This window comes from Taeniopygia guttata, chromosome 9 (assembly GCF_048771995.1).
Source record: "Taeniopygia guttata chromosome 9, bTaeGut7.mat, whole genome shotgun sequence".
Taxonomy (NCBI): domain Eukaryota; kingdom Metazoa; phylum Chordata; class Aves; order Passeriformes; family Estrildidae; genus Taeniopygia; species Taeniopygia guttata.
The window spans coordinates 16681360-16693368 of record NC_133034.1 but is presented as its reverse complement, the minus strand read 5'-3'; the positions used below and the strand labels follow the sequence as shown (position 1 = coordinate 16693368).

Sequence of the window (12009 nt, the reverse complement as noted above, 5' to 3'; positions counted from 1 at the left end):
GATACTACTGAGAAAGAGGTCTCTCAAAATTTGTGGAGGCAATAAAACCAGAAATACACAAAAGTTCAACAGATTCTCCATTTTATTTTGAATAAAAATTTAGATCCTAGATGGATACAGCATCTGTAAAACACAAAACCAGACAGAATCACGTTAGAAATCTTGTATTCAAACATGAGTTTTGCAGTTACAATCTAGACCATGAATCTCTTCAACTGCTATTAAAGCAAGCCCCAGTTTATACAGAAGAGGTGTGAGAATGACTTGCAGGAGCACTTCACTGGTGACACAGACACCATGGCAGCCAGCCCTCCTGTGCACCAACAAGAGTTCCCATGGCTCTGGATTTCAGAATTATCTGTGCTGCTCCTACTCTGCTACTCCTTTTTCTAAGGCACAGGAGAAAGACAGAAAGAAAGGACTGCACCCCTCTTGTATTCCTTTTGACAACATCACTACGAAAATATTACATCACAACTCTAGGTGAGACCTAAAGGGATAGTCCCACTGAAGCCCTGTGGCTAAAACACCAACAGTGGGAACAGGTGGACGTGGCCACGACAGGGCAGTACTGCTCTCAGTTAAAACATTTGGGAGGTAAGAGAAAAATCAAACAGGTAAAGGAGTAGAAGGGTGCAAAAATAGAACAGATTGGTGGAAAAGAAATCAAAGGCAGCTTTAGACAGGAGCCGAGTCCTGGAACTTGAAGAGCCTTTCTACACAACCTGAGCAAGCACACAAACCCCTGATAATGAGACAAAACCCCCTCAGCACAGGAAACCAGCAAAAAGCCTCTCTAGGCTCCAAAACAAAGTCACTGAGCCATGCTGAACACCCAACAGCAACAGACAAAAAGCAAAGTTCAAATATTCCCTCATAATATAAGGAATTAAAAGGCACCCAAAAACCGCCAATAAGTATCTTGCTGCTAAACCAAATCCACTTACCACCCGGATTCTGTGTCCAATGGCCTTGGCAGGCAGGTTGGAGCGGAACTTGGCACGCACCATGCCACTGTTCCCATGTGCGCGGGTCACCTTCCCCCAGATCACGCGTGTCCTGTTGGGTTTGCCTCCGGGGGTTACCGTGTTGCTGGGGAAAAGGAGCCCAAGAACAGCTCAGCAGGGCAGTCACAGCTCTGCTGTCACCAGCAGTGACAATGTGGTCTCTCTAAAGCACTTCAATAATTTAGCTCCATAGCCATCTTTAACTAGTGCAATGTCCACTTTTATTTACTTGTGAAATTTTCCCAGCCTGTGATTTTCACTGTACCTTTCAAAGGTGTAATTATAGCTTGACAACTATTAACAGCTTACAAAGCTCAAAATTTTGGAAAACACTTTTGCTAATATGATGAAACTGAAAAATCAACAATATGAAATCGCCAACATCTCATTTCTCCAGATACACTGAAGGCAGGAGAAAAATGGGCCATTGGGATACACAGCAGAAATTGCCTTAAATGAAGACCCATGTGCCGTGTTGGAAATGATGGTGGTCAACTTACCAGTTTGATCAATTTTATTCAAAGTAATTCTGCACACTAACACAGCACTCAAGGAAAAAAAAAGGAAGTGGAAGGAATAAGCAGCTGTTCCCAAGGTGTCTATCAATGGCAGCTGAGCAGAAGTGACAGACAGTGCTCAAACATGGCCACATGAAAGTCAGAACACAAATTCATCCAGGCTTCACAAAATCACTTTATTGTTTAAGTAACTCAACAGTTCGAAGTATATAACACAAATTCACCCACTTCAATTTATTCCATCAACCAACCTTCAGTTTTTGTCAATCTTGGGCAAAACTTGTTTCTCATCCCACTTGCTCTCTTACATATAATGTAGCATCATGATCTCCTAGCATTTACAACACCAATACAAGCATTGGCTAATTCAGCACAAGAATAAAACATCACTTACTTTTTAGCTTTGTACACATAGGCACACCTCTTGCCCAGGTAGAAGTCTGTCTCCTGACGGGCATAAACACCTTCAATTTTCAGAAGGGCCGTGTGCTCCCGCTGGTTTCGGAGGCCACGTTTGTAGCCAGCAAAAATGGCCTTGCACCACAGCCTAAAGACATAGAAAATACCTGCAAATTATAACTCACTTCAAAGTAACAAAAATAAAAACAAATCACAGGCTCTTTCAGCAGGAACTAATTCCACACCAGTAGAAATCAGCAGAGGAAACAGCTGACTTTTACAAATCACTGCAAATACGTCAATGCACAGAGGAAGCTGAGTATGTGGAACTTGAAGTATTTATGAGAATATTACAGTTTGTGTTTGTCATATACTCCTGGCACTACAATACTGGCTTCATACTAAGATTCAAACACTCCAGCATTAGCAGATATTGTTTCTAAATGTCTACTAACACTGATGAGTAAATACTACCTTTTTTTCTACACACCACAGGAAGTCTCCTGCATTGCAGTAACTGCTATAGAAGGTATGAACTGCCCCTGATTTGTAGCCTCAAAGGAGTTAACAGCCAGAGCAACAGCCTGACATCCACTGGGCACAGACATTGCACAAACTCCTCAGCAATTCTTCAGGACACCTGCACTGCCCATGTAAGGTCATTACAGGACCTGTCCCACACACCGAGCAGACACAGCACATCTGGCCCAGGGGCATCCAGCACCTGCTCTGGGATACTGCAGGATCCAACTGAGATATCCAGTTCTACCTGCCACACGTGTAACAATACAAACTCCACACATTAATATTAGGACATAAAGCTGGGATTCACAAAACCATCAAGTGGTTTGGGCTGGAAGGGACATTTAAAACCATCCAGTTTTGACTCCCCTGCTCCCCTGCCATGGGCAGGAACATCTCACACTAGATCAGGCTCCTCAAGAGCCCCATCCAGCTCGGCCTTGAACACTTCCAGGGATGGGGCAGCCACAGCTTCTCCAGGCAACTCCACAGTATTCACATTTAATCCCTTCACTTACGAACTCAATCCCTACATCTTTTAAGAAAATTCGGCAGCACAACAGAAAATTTACCCATGAGAAAAACACGTTGCTCCCTTTACTTAAGGAAACAGTCTGTGTCAAAGCTCCACTGTACACTGAAGATTAACACTGTGCTAACAAACCCACAAATTTCACACTGATATTTACTGACAGGCCAGGGAGAGCGTGGCACACCGCAATTGCAACTAGAACCAGCTCAAGAGACTTCAGAACGGGGACGCACAACTCTGAGCGTTCCACAGGGCCCAGCAGGACGCAGGGCAGCACAAAACCGCTCACTGCCTGCTGCTTAACAAACGCTCCCAGGAACGCTGCAACAGCGCTGCAGCAGCGAGCGAGCGCCAGCCCGGCCCTCACTTACCTCCCGGCCATGACGTCCTCCCGCAGAGCCGGTCCCGGCAGGCCTAGAAACGACACACAGCCATGAGCCGCGGGCCGGCATCTCCACCCGGCCCGGTCAGCGAGACCCGGAACACCCGCGGGCTGCCCGGGAGCCTCCGCTCCGCACCTCAGCAGCCGCCTCAGCCCCGCTCCAGCCCAGGGCCCCAACCCGCCACTGGGACCATCCGCCGCGCATCGGCGCCATCCCACTTTGTCCCCACCCCAAACCGCGCCGTCCGCCGCGCCCCGAGAGCGCCGCGCCCGCCGGCGGCCCCACGGCGGGCACAGCACAGCGCAGCGCCCCCGACCCCGCTCCCGGCCCCGGCCCCGCTCCGCCTCACCCCCGGCGCCCCAAGATGGCGGCGAAAGAGACCCGCGCCGCGCTGCCTGCCGGGAAATGCGCTGCCAGGACCCGAGCGGGCGGCCCGAGCGCTGCCGGACTGAGCGGCACCGGGTTGAGGAAGTTACCTCCCGGCCCCTGTCCCGTGTCCCCTGTCCCGTGCCCGTGTTCCCCGGCGGCGATCCCCGTAAGAGCGATCCCGGGAGGGGCGGCCCCAGCCCCGCTGCGCAGGCACCCGCCGGCAGCCCCGCGAGGCCCCGAGCGCGGTGGTTGCCATGGAGACGAGCGGCGCGTCCCGGTGAGGGCGGGACCGGGACCGGGACCGGGAGTGGGGGAAATGAGGGCAAATCCCGGTGAGAGGTTGAGGGGAGCCTGGGTCGGTCTGGGCAGGGCGAATGAAAACGGGCCGCGGAGCCCCAAGAGAGGCAGAGCAGGAGGAGGGAGCAGCCCTTGGTGTTCGGGGCGGCTCCCGGCCCTGCCCGTACGATGTTCTCACCCTGAGTCAATTAATCATCTCGGCATTTAGTTTACTTCTGATATCGGAGGCAGAAAACATATTTCGACACTGAAATCCCTGTAACCAAGTCTCACATTCTTTTATTTTCCTAAATAAGACCTGGAAGCATGTACTTACCCATTTGCTCAGGTCAGGGTTATTCACTCCCAATTTCTGTCACTTCCCTCACACTGCCAGAAAATCATGTGAATTTTCAGAGCACTTGAAGTGATTTAGGAAAAGGAAGCTGAAGGGAAGGGAAACCTTGAGGAATCTTGATGGTCCCTTTCCCTTTCCCTTTCCCTTTCCCTTTCCCTTTCCCTTTCCCTTTCCCTTTCCCTTTCCCTTTCCCTTTCCCTTTCCCTTTCCCTTTCCCTTTCCTTCTCTTCCCATCTTTCCCTTTCCCTTTCCTTTCCCTTCTCTTCCCATCCCTTTCTTTCCCTTCCCCTTCCTCTCTCCATTTCCTCTCCTTTCCTTGCCCTTCCCCCCCTGCTTTTTTTTTTTTTTTTTTTTTTTTTTTTCCAAAATGAGCACCTTGCTGTCCTAATATTTCTAGCAGGAGGCAGAGCTGTGTAAGGTAAGGCCACACCTATTTTGTTTCCCAAGAGACCTTTCTTTGGTAAAAATGAAGTTGTGATTTCTGGCTCCGCTGCTGCTCCTGTGAATATTCGGAACCTGTCTTTGCCAGTCATTTGCCAAACAGACCTAAATGTGACATTCCCAGCTATGCAATTTATTACTGGAATTCAATGGAGTATTCCTGGCTACAAGGAATGCTGCACAAAATGCTGCTCTTGAATCCACTTTCCTTTATCAGGCAGCAGGGTGGGAGAAATGTACATCCAGGACTCTCACACAGCAGAGGGAGTTGCAATCCCCAAAGGAACAGGAGGCCAGACCTTTTATACAGTTGCTTTAAAAATTATTACTTGATATGTTTTTCTTTCCCTTTTTATCAGCAGGGAAGGAATGTCATCCAAAACTCATGGGGGAAGTTGAATCCTTCACATACTTAAAAAAAAAAAATTATTATTAATAGAGTTTAATGAGGGAGTTCAGCAAACACAGCAATGCAGGGCAATGCCAATGGATGGTCTGAGGGGCACTGTGTTGGCACTAAAATCCACAGCAAGCAGCTCATATCTGTAGTGTTTGCTAATGCCCCAGAACGTGGTTTCCTTCTCAAGTCCAACTTAACATAAACCCAGACCCTACTGGCTTGGCACATGGATCTGCTGAGCAAGGATATGAGTGCAAGGGAAGATACACAGGAGGAGCAAAGCAGCAAAGGGGCTTTAGAGAAACATTCCAGCTGCCAGCTTTCTTAAAACATATTAATATCCCGAGTTAATTCTCTCCTGGTCAGAAGCTGCTGACAGAAAAGAGGAAAAGCTGTTGCATCCTCCTTTGTTTCCAAATAAGTCCCTTTTCCCTATGAGAGCTGCATGTGTTATTTCTTCTTCCAAAAATGCAGCTGTAATCATCTGTCACAGCTATCTCCCAACACATCTTTTTTTCATCATATTTTTAGCATACTAGTTATATTTTATGACTCCACATGCAATAGGTTATTCTTAGGTTGTTTAGATTCAAGATATGGATTATGGATTTCTGAAAAAGATAAAAATGAGTAAAACATTGGAAAATATTTTATTTGATGTAAAAATACTGCATCTCCACTTCTATAGCTGATTCCAAGGCTGACAAGAAAGTGATGGGTTTAGTGTGTTATACAGATCATTTGTGTTTCTTTTTTTTTTTTTGTTAATGCTTTTATCAGATTCCTGTCTCAAGCTGTAAAACTTTTTTTTTATAATTAAGATAAAAGAGAGGAAAAAATCTCAGAAGCAAAGGGGTGAAATCACTTCCCTCTTTGTTCTAGGTGACCATCAAAAGCCCTGCTCAGAGAATTTGATGTAAGTGGTTACAAACAATACAAGTCTAGTGAACATACTGATAATATTCAGAATCACTACTTTGCTGTTATCTTTTCCTGCCATGATTTAATCAAAGTTCTTGAAATAAATCAGGGTGCCTCTGCCACTACCTTGGCTGAAAGGCTGTTCTGTATTTTCCATTCAGGAGTTAGAAACCTCATCATAATTGCCTGGCTTAGGGGAATTTACTTTCCTTTTACCCAGAGCAGTATTATCCTTTAATTTAAATACCTCTGTCTCTCCCTGGTATCTGCCCTTCCTGTGGATTTACTGGGAGCAATCCCTGTGCACTTTCTAATCCCATCCCCAGGGAGAGCCGTGTCCTCTTCCAGCACATTTCAACACGTGTTGCATTAAACGACTTCCTGCAACAGACAGGGACATCAGGAAATAAATGTGTGGAATCTGAGTTACATTTGTTTGTTTTACCTATTCTATACGAACAGACATCAAATAAACCTGCACTGAAAAGGGAAGTGGCTCTTTTCTGCCAAGTGAAATTAACTTCACGGTCCAACTGTAAATTACATATTTTCTTCAACAAAAACAGCAAAAAAGGAGGAGGGCAAATTATAACAGCTTCAGAGAGGTTATAGCAAGTATGTATATTTTTAAACACTTGCTTATGAAATAAGTATGAAATATCACTGATTTCCAGTGATGCAGAGCACAGCTGCATCCAAACCTCTTTAATATTCATAGAATATGGCCATGTCTTATGCTAACAGGGAGTGCCTGATGTGTTTCCTTGGCATACTTGCAGGTTGGGCTGTAATATTTTGCAGGCTTAGGATATGTTTATGCAAGGGTTTTACAGATGGCACAAATCCAGTTGTAGGTAGAGCAGCCAAATTAAGATTTTGTTAGTGGTTGTTGATACTCAGGATCTCAACCACCTCAGACTGCAGTTGTGCTACATGTTGTACAAGAAATACCTGGTTTGTATGTACAGGCTTTGGAGGGATTGTCCAATGGCATATCAAAACATTACAATTCTCAGAGATTTTTCCCATTGTTGTGCAGGTATTTTCTTAGGTATTTCTGGATTAATAGTGAATTTTCATTTTTCTTTAGATATGCTTTCACAATATTCCATCTGTAGGCAAGGCAAAGGGGTGCTTAAGTATATGTCAGAGCAGTTTCATGTTTGAATTGCAAGTTAAAATAAAATAATACAGAAAGTTAAGATTGTTTACTCAGTCCAGATATTGGTTCTTGTTTAACTTTCAGCATCTTAAGATGGTTACAGTTCCTGCTGAGAGGGGACTGGGATCATAAAAGTGTGAAGGCTACACAGTAATATTGAGGAATGATTAGAGCATGAAGGTTCACCCTCTGAGGCTTTATAGGATGTGGATTTTTTTTAAACTTATTATTTTAAAAGGCATGTTTTTCTGTTGTTTCCCAAACTCCATGATGAACCACTGCTCCCCCTGAACTGAATAATGAGGCACCTCACCCAGTTTGTGCCCTCCATACCCATCCCCTTCTCAGCCTCTCTACCCAGATCTGCTGTAGGAGGGACCAGGACCTCTTTGTTTTGTGAAAGCTAAACATTCCCACTGTCCCTGAATGTAGTCATTAGCAGAGCACAGCTCCTCTTATAAACAGTGTATGGAAGGTTATAAACAAAGCCAGGGAAGTATATGTAAGGCTGCAAATAAGGCTTCTTTGTGTCTACCTTTCATTTAAACTACTGTTACTAACATTACTAACACCACAGCATTTTTCTGACTGGTATCTTTTATCTTTGTTCCTCCTAGCAAGAACACAGAGACTAAACAAATGGAAAAAATCACTCATGTGGAAGCTCTGAGGTTTAGTGCTGTGCTGGAGAACTGTGTGGATCAACTTGCAATTCTTGGATATATCATGCCAGTTCCACATGAGGATAAGACAGACATCAACCATGTATGTGCCACTGCTTAAAAAGATGTATATCATATATTTTTGTTTTTCTTCGTTTTGGTTTTATATCTTTAATCAGCATTTTAAACAAATTAACTCAAATATATTTTCTGTTATTCCGTGACCCTTGGGTGAAAAAACACAATAAAAGTGACATAATTTTAATATTTATATTGCAGCATCACTGAGAAGCCTTGGTTATGAATTTGTGCAAAGGACTCTGCTGATCCAAGATGAGGTTCCTAAGATTATGATTTTAAAATCTCAGTGGTTAGACAATAAGGAAGGAACTGGGGAAAAGGAAGCAAAACATATCTAGGTTTTTCTGTAGATGCAGAGCTAATTTAAAAGTAGAAATGTATAGGTTATTTCAAAGTACTCAAAACCAGGTTAATTCTATTCCTCCCTAAGTCCATGCCAAAGATCCTTTTGTTCCCACAACGTATGAAGAAAGATGCACTTCAAAATATATTAGTAACTACCCTTTCTCAGTGATCATTAATTATTAGTTGATTTCTAATAGGCATCATAGCTAAGATGGTTGGGCAGAGATACGGAGAACAGAGAATTCCTAATGCTCAGGCAGGGGTTTATTGCTGTGGAGGAAGGTGTGGTGACATTTCTGGTAGCTGTTAGACATAGGAATCAGGATGGGGCTGTCCTGAGGGGTAAATGGCTCTAAGTACTGGGGTCTATAAGTGACACAGCAGGCTCTTTCCAGTTCTAGCAGGCTTGAAACCTTTTTAAGGTGAGCTCAAGAAAATGTTCACAACCAGGATGGAAATAAAACCTGGGATCTGAGTTTTGACATCTAATGATGTTCACTCTGTCTAATGTACCACTTAAGAATGTCAGAGGAAGTTAAATAATATTTTTCTACGTGCTTCCTTTATTACCTTTTCAAAAAACCCATGGCAAAGCCGCAGCAGCAGCTGGAGTTAGGGTGAATTTCAGGGCGGGAACGATGCTGAGACTGTGCCATAGAGGGCACTGCTCCCCTGAAAGACTCTGGGAGCCGGCCTCAACTGCTCCCAGAGAGTGCTGCTCCCTCTCTTAAGTGCCAGCAGGAAAACGACAGACAAAGAGCATATCTCTGGGACAGCAGGAGTTGTCCTCTTCAGACACACAGACTCAGGTCGATAGATCTACTGAAAGTACATGTAAATTACAGAGAAAACACCTTTGCTGTTCTCTTCAATCACAGATGCTCATTTTCACCAAGCCACTTCTTAGAACACAACTTTCTCACAGGTTATAAACCCTACTTGTGTTCTTGAAGATTTCAAAACAATTTGAGCAGGAAACAATTTAGAAACAAGAAAATGGCTTAGGGAAGCTACTTGCTAACTTTGGTGCTCTGTAATTTGCTGCTCCTCCCTGTTTCTCAATACATTTGGCTGTTTTCATTGTATTTGTACAAGAATTTGTATTTGCAAAGTACCTTGGAGTCTATCAGGCAGACAAATCAATGGCATCTTCAAAGACTGACATCTAAATTTCAGTTGATGACATTTTTGAGAGGACTAATCACAGTGTTGGCCAGCACCTCACTGATTTTCCAGATTGGATGCTCTTGCACATTGCTTCACACAGTGCATGTCCCAGAGGGAGGCAGCCTTTCTATTTCCTGAATTTTGGGCAACAGACAGCACTTAGGAGACTACACAGATGGTAACACATGCAGTTTACAAACCTCTTGCTTTTACGTTATTTGTTGATTATTAGTGTGTATAAGTGTGTTTACAGACAACCCAGTTATTGCCTGTCTTGAACTTTCCCAGACATTAAAAAACATCTATCAGAATATTTATAAAATCTACATGATATTAAAGCAGTTTGTTTACCAAAATTAGTTCTTTCTGAAGTACAGCTATTGAAGCCCTTTTTTTACTAATTAACAATGCAATTTTCATTGGACTGTGTATGCTTTGTATGTGATTCATTTAATGTAAATTTAACAGTCCAAAAATTAAGCATGTAGTCATTCAGCCTCCTTCTCTAGTCACTGATGAGTCAGGCACTGCCAGAGGCTGATCCATCCCATCCCAGAGCTGTCCAAAACACTCAGCATGAAGCAGTTCCTTGCAGCGCCCTCACAGACTGCAGCCGCACCTCAGACCTCTGACAGAGCCTTGCATGACTTGCCTGACAAGTAACTTTGGGAAGTACTCCTGGCATCCGCAGCTGCTGCCCTGACCACTTGTTTTCTCTGCTCTGCTGGCACAAATGTGTGTGTGGTTGTGGAAGGATCTGGACTGGTGATGCTAAAAATAAGTTTGGTTTTGTTTTTTTTTTCCTTTTTGCTGGAAAATGTTTCATCACAGTGAGTTTGCTGTCTGCTTCCCCAAGCAGCCAGGGTGGGGAGCAGGCAGCTGTGGACAGGGATGGGGCTGGCAGAAACGGTGTTAGCTGCAGTCAGCAGTGCTGTTGTGAAGTGTTCAGCCACAGAAATGCTGGTAGGCAGGCAAGAAAATGTTCTCTTTTAACGTCCCTGTGTATACACCTGCATTTTATCCATAACATATAAAGCAGAGAAGTTTGTAGAAGCAAGAGCTTAGCTGATTTTATAGCGTGCTTTTGCATTTTTGAGGGCTTTTCCTTTTTTAATGAAATTGTACTCAATCACAAGATACCTTTCCATGAAGGAAAAAGCTGCCAATATTTTGAATTTATCCTTTGAATTAATGTTATATTTCCTCTGCTGTTACTCTCTGAAATAAACTAAGCAGATAGCAGACAGAAAGTCTATTGCAATTATTTCCACACAGCTCTAGTTATAACAATAATATTGTAGGGAAAAGTGGTGCTGACAGGCAATGGGAAATGTCTAGGATGGAGAGAAGAAGGAGGAAAAGCAGGCTAACAGTCTTCCAGTTTGTAAAAACTGCTGCAAAAAAGGAGGGAATGACTTGTTCTCTGTGCCTAGAGACCAGGACAACAAGCCAGGGGTTCAAATACTGTTGAGGAGAAAAAACTTTCTTATGGTAAAGAAAGCTGCCAGGTGCTGGCATTGACAGGAGAGTGTGTAGTCTCCACTGCTTGAGGCCATTAAGAACATATCAGATTGAGAACAGTCTGAACCATCTACTCTTGGAGTAGATGAATTCACCTTTTAGGCCTTTTCTAGTCCTGTCATTTTAGGACTTCTGAGCCCATAAACTTCAATGAACTACATTGTGTGCTCAAAACTAACCAACATAAATGTTTCTGATCTTCCACTCTTTGCAAAATGTAACATGCACTATCAGCTGCTCTCAGTACAGTTTCATTCTAGTTTAGTACTAATTTTCCTTCCTATTACATAATGTTGCAGAGGGTTTAGTTCTGCTGTGCGATGTGCAAGCAGGTATCTCTTATTCCCTTTTCCCTCTTCCCTTATTCTTTTATTTCCCTTATCCCCTCTCATTCCCATCCAGCAAATGAAAGAAATGATCCAGGAGGAGCTGGGTATTAACTTCTCAGAACTTATATCAGCAACGCAAGAGAGTGGGGAAACGATTACCTCCACAGCTCTGAAAACCACCGAACACGAGCAGCAGCAGGGGGAAACTGAAGATCAAAAAAGCACCCACCATTCTTCCAAAACCTCCAAGAAACGCACCACCCGGGCTCTAGAGAAGCTCAAGAAAATATATGCTGACAGGTGAGTGAAGCACCTGTGAGGGATGCTCAGAGCTGTAAAGTTCTCAGTCTGTCTCTTGAAAGCAAAAATACAAATACCTCAGTCTCTCACTGCCAGAGTACCTCAGTATCTGTCTGGAAGGAGTTCCTCTAGGGATAGCAGTGGTATCCTTCATAGACCATGTAGTTCCAGCCTTTGCTTGCCTCTGCATGCTACCTAATGACCAGCAGTTTATTTTGAATGGAGCTGTAAAACATCACCCCGTTGATAATGGTTGCCTGGGTAGAAATCATGCCAGGCACTAATCAGTGCTCGTGTTCTGGTACCTGGAGTCAGG

At 44.0% G+C, this 12009-nt stretch overlaps 2 protein-coding genes across 7 annotated transcripts in view; one reads left to right on the top strand and one right to left on the bottom strand.

Annotated features, from left to right (window-relative positions):
• Positions 1-64: 64 nt before the first annotated feature.
• Positions 65-3824, bottom strand: RPL35A (ribosomal protein L35a). 4 transcript variants are annotated; one of them, XM_072933111.1, is made up of 5 exons: positions 3711-3824; positions 3350-3392; positions 1920-2072; positions 948-1092; positions 65-389 (listed from the first exon to the last, which is right to left on the bottom strand). In XM_072933111.1, exons 2-5 carry the CDS (start codon positions 3358-3360, stop codon positions 378-380), a joined length of 321 nt encoding a protein of 106 aa, XP_072789212.1. In that variant the 5' UTR covers positions 3361-3392; positions 3711-3824; the 3' UTR covers positions 65-377. The 4 variants fall into 4 exon arrangements, with proteins under 4 accessions (XP_072789212.1, NP_001232804.1, XP_072789211.1 ...); NM_001245875.2 differs by having other exon boundaries at positions 65-123; positions 3711-3747; XM_072933110.1 differs by lacking the exon at positions 3711-3824 and adding an exon at positions 3591-3612 and having other exon boundaries at positions 65-123.
• IQCG (IQ motif containing G) overlaps positions 3808-12009 on the top strand; it is a 26256-nt gene continuing 18054 nt past the window's right edge. The window contains exons 1-3 of one of the 3 annotated variants that reach the window (XM_030280252.4): positions 3808-4007; positions 7906-8053; positions 11467-11693. In XM_030280252.4, coding sequence (XP_030136112.4) covers positions 3985-4007; positions 7906-8053; positions 11467-11693 — 398 coding nt within the window. In that variant the 5' untranslated portion in view covers positions 3808-3984. Of the gene's footprint in view, positions 4008-5463; positions 6122-7905; positions 8054-11466; positions 11694-12009 lie in introns of those variants that run through there. The other 2 variants (XM_072933178.1, XM_072933177.1) reach the window with 2 other exon arrangements.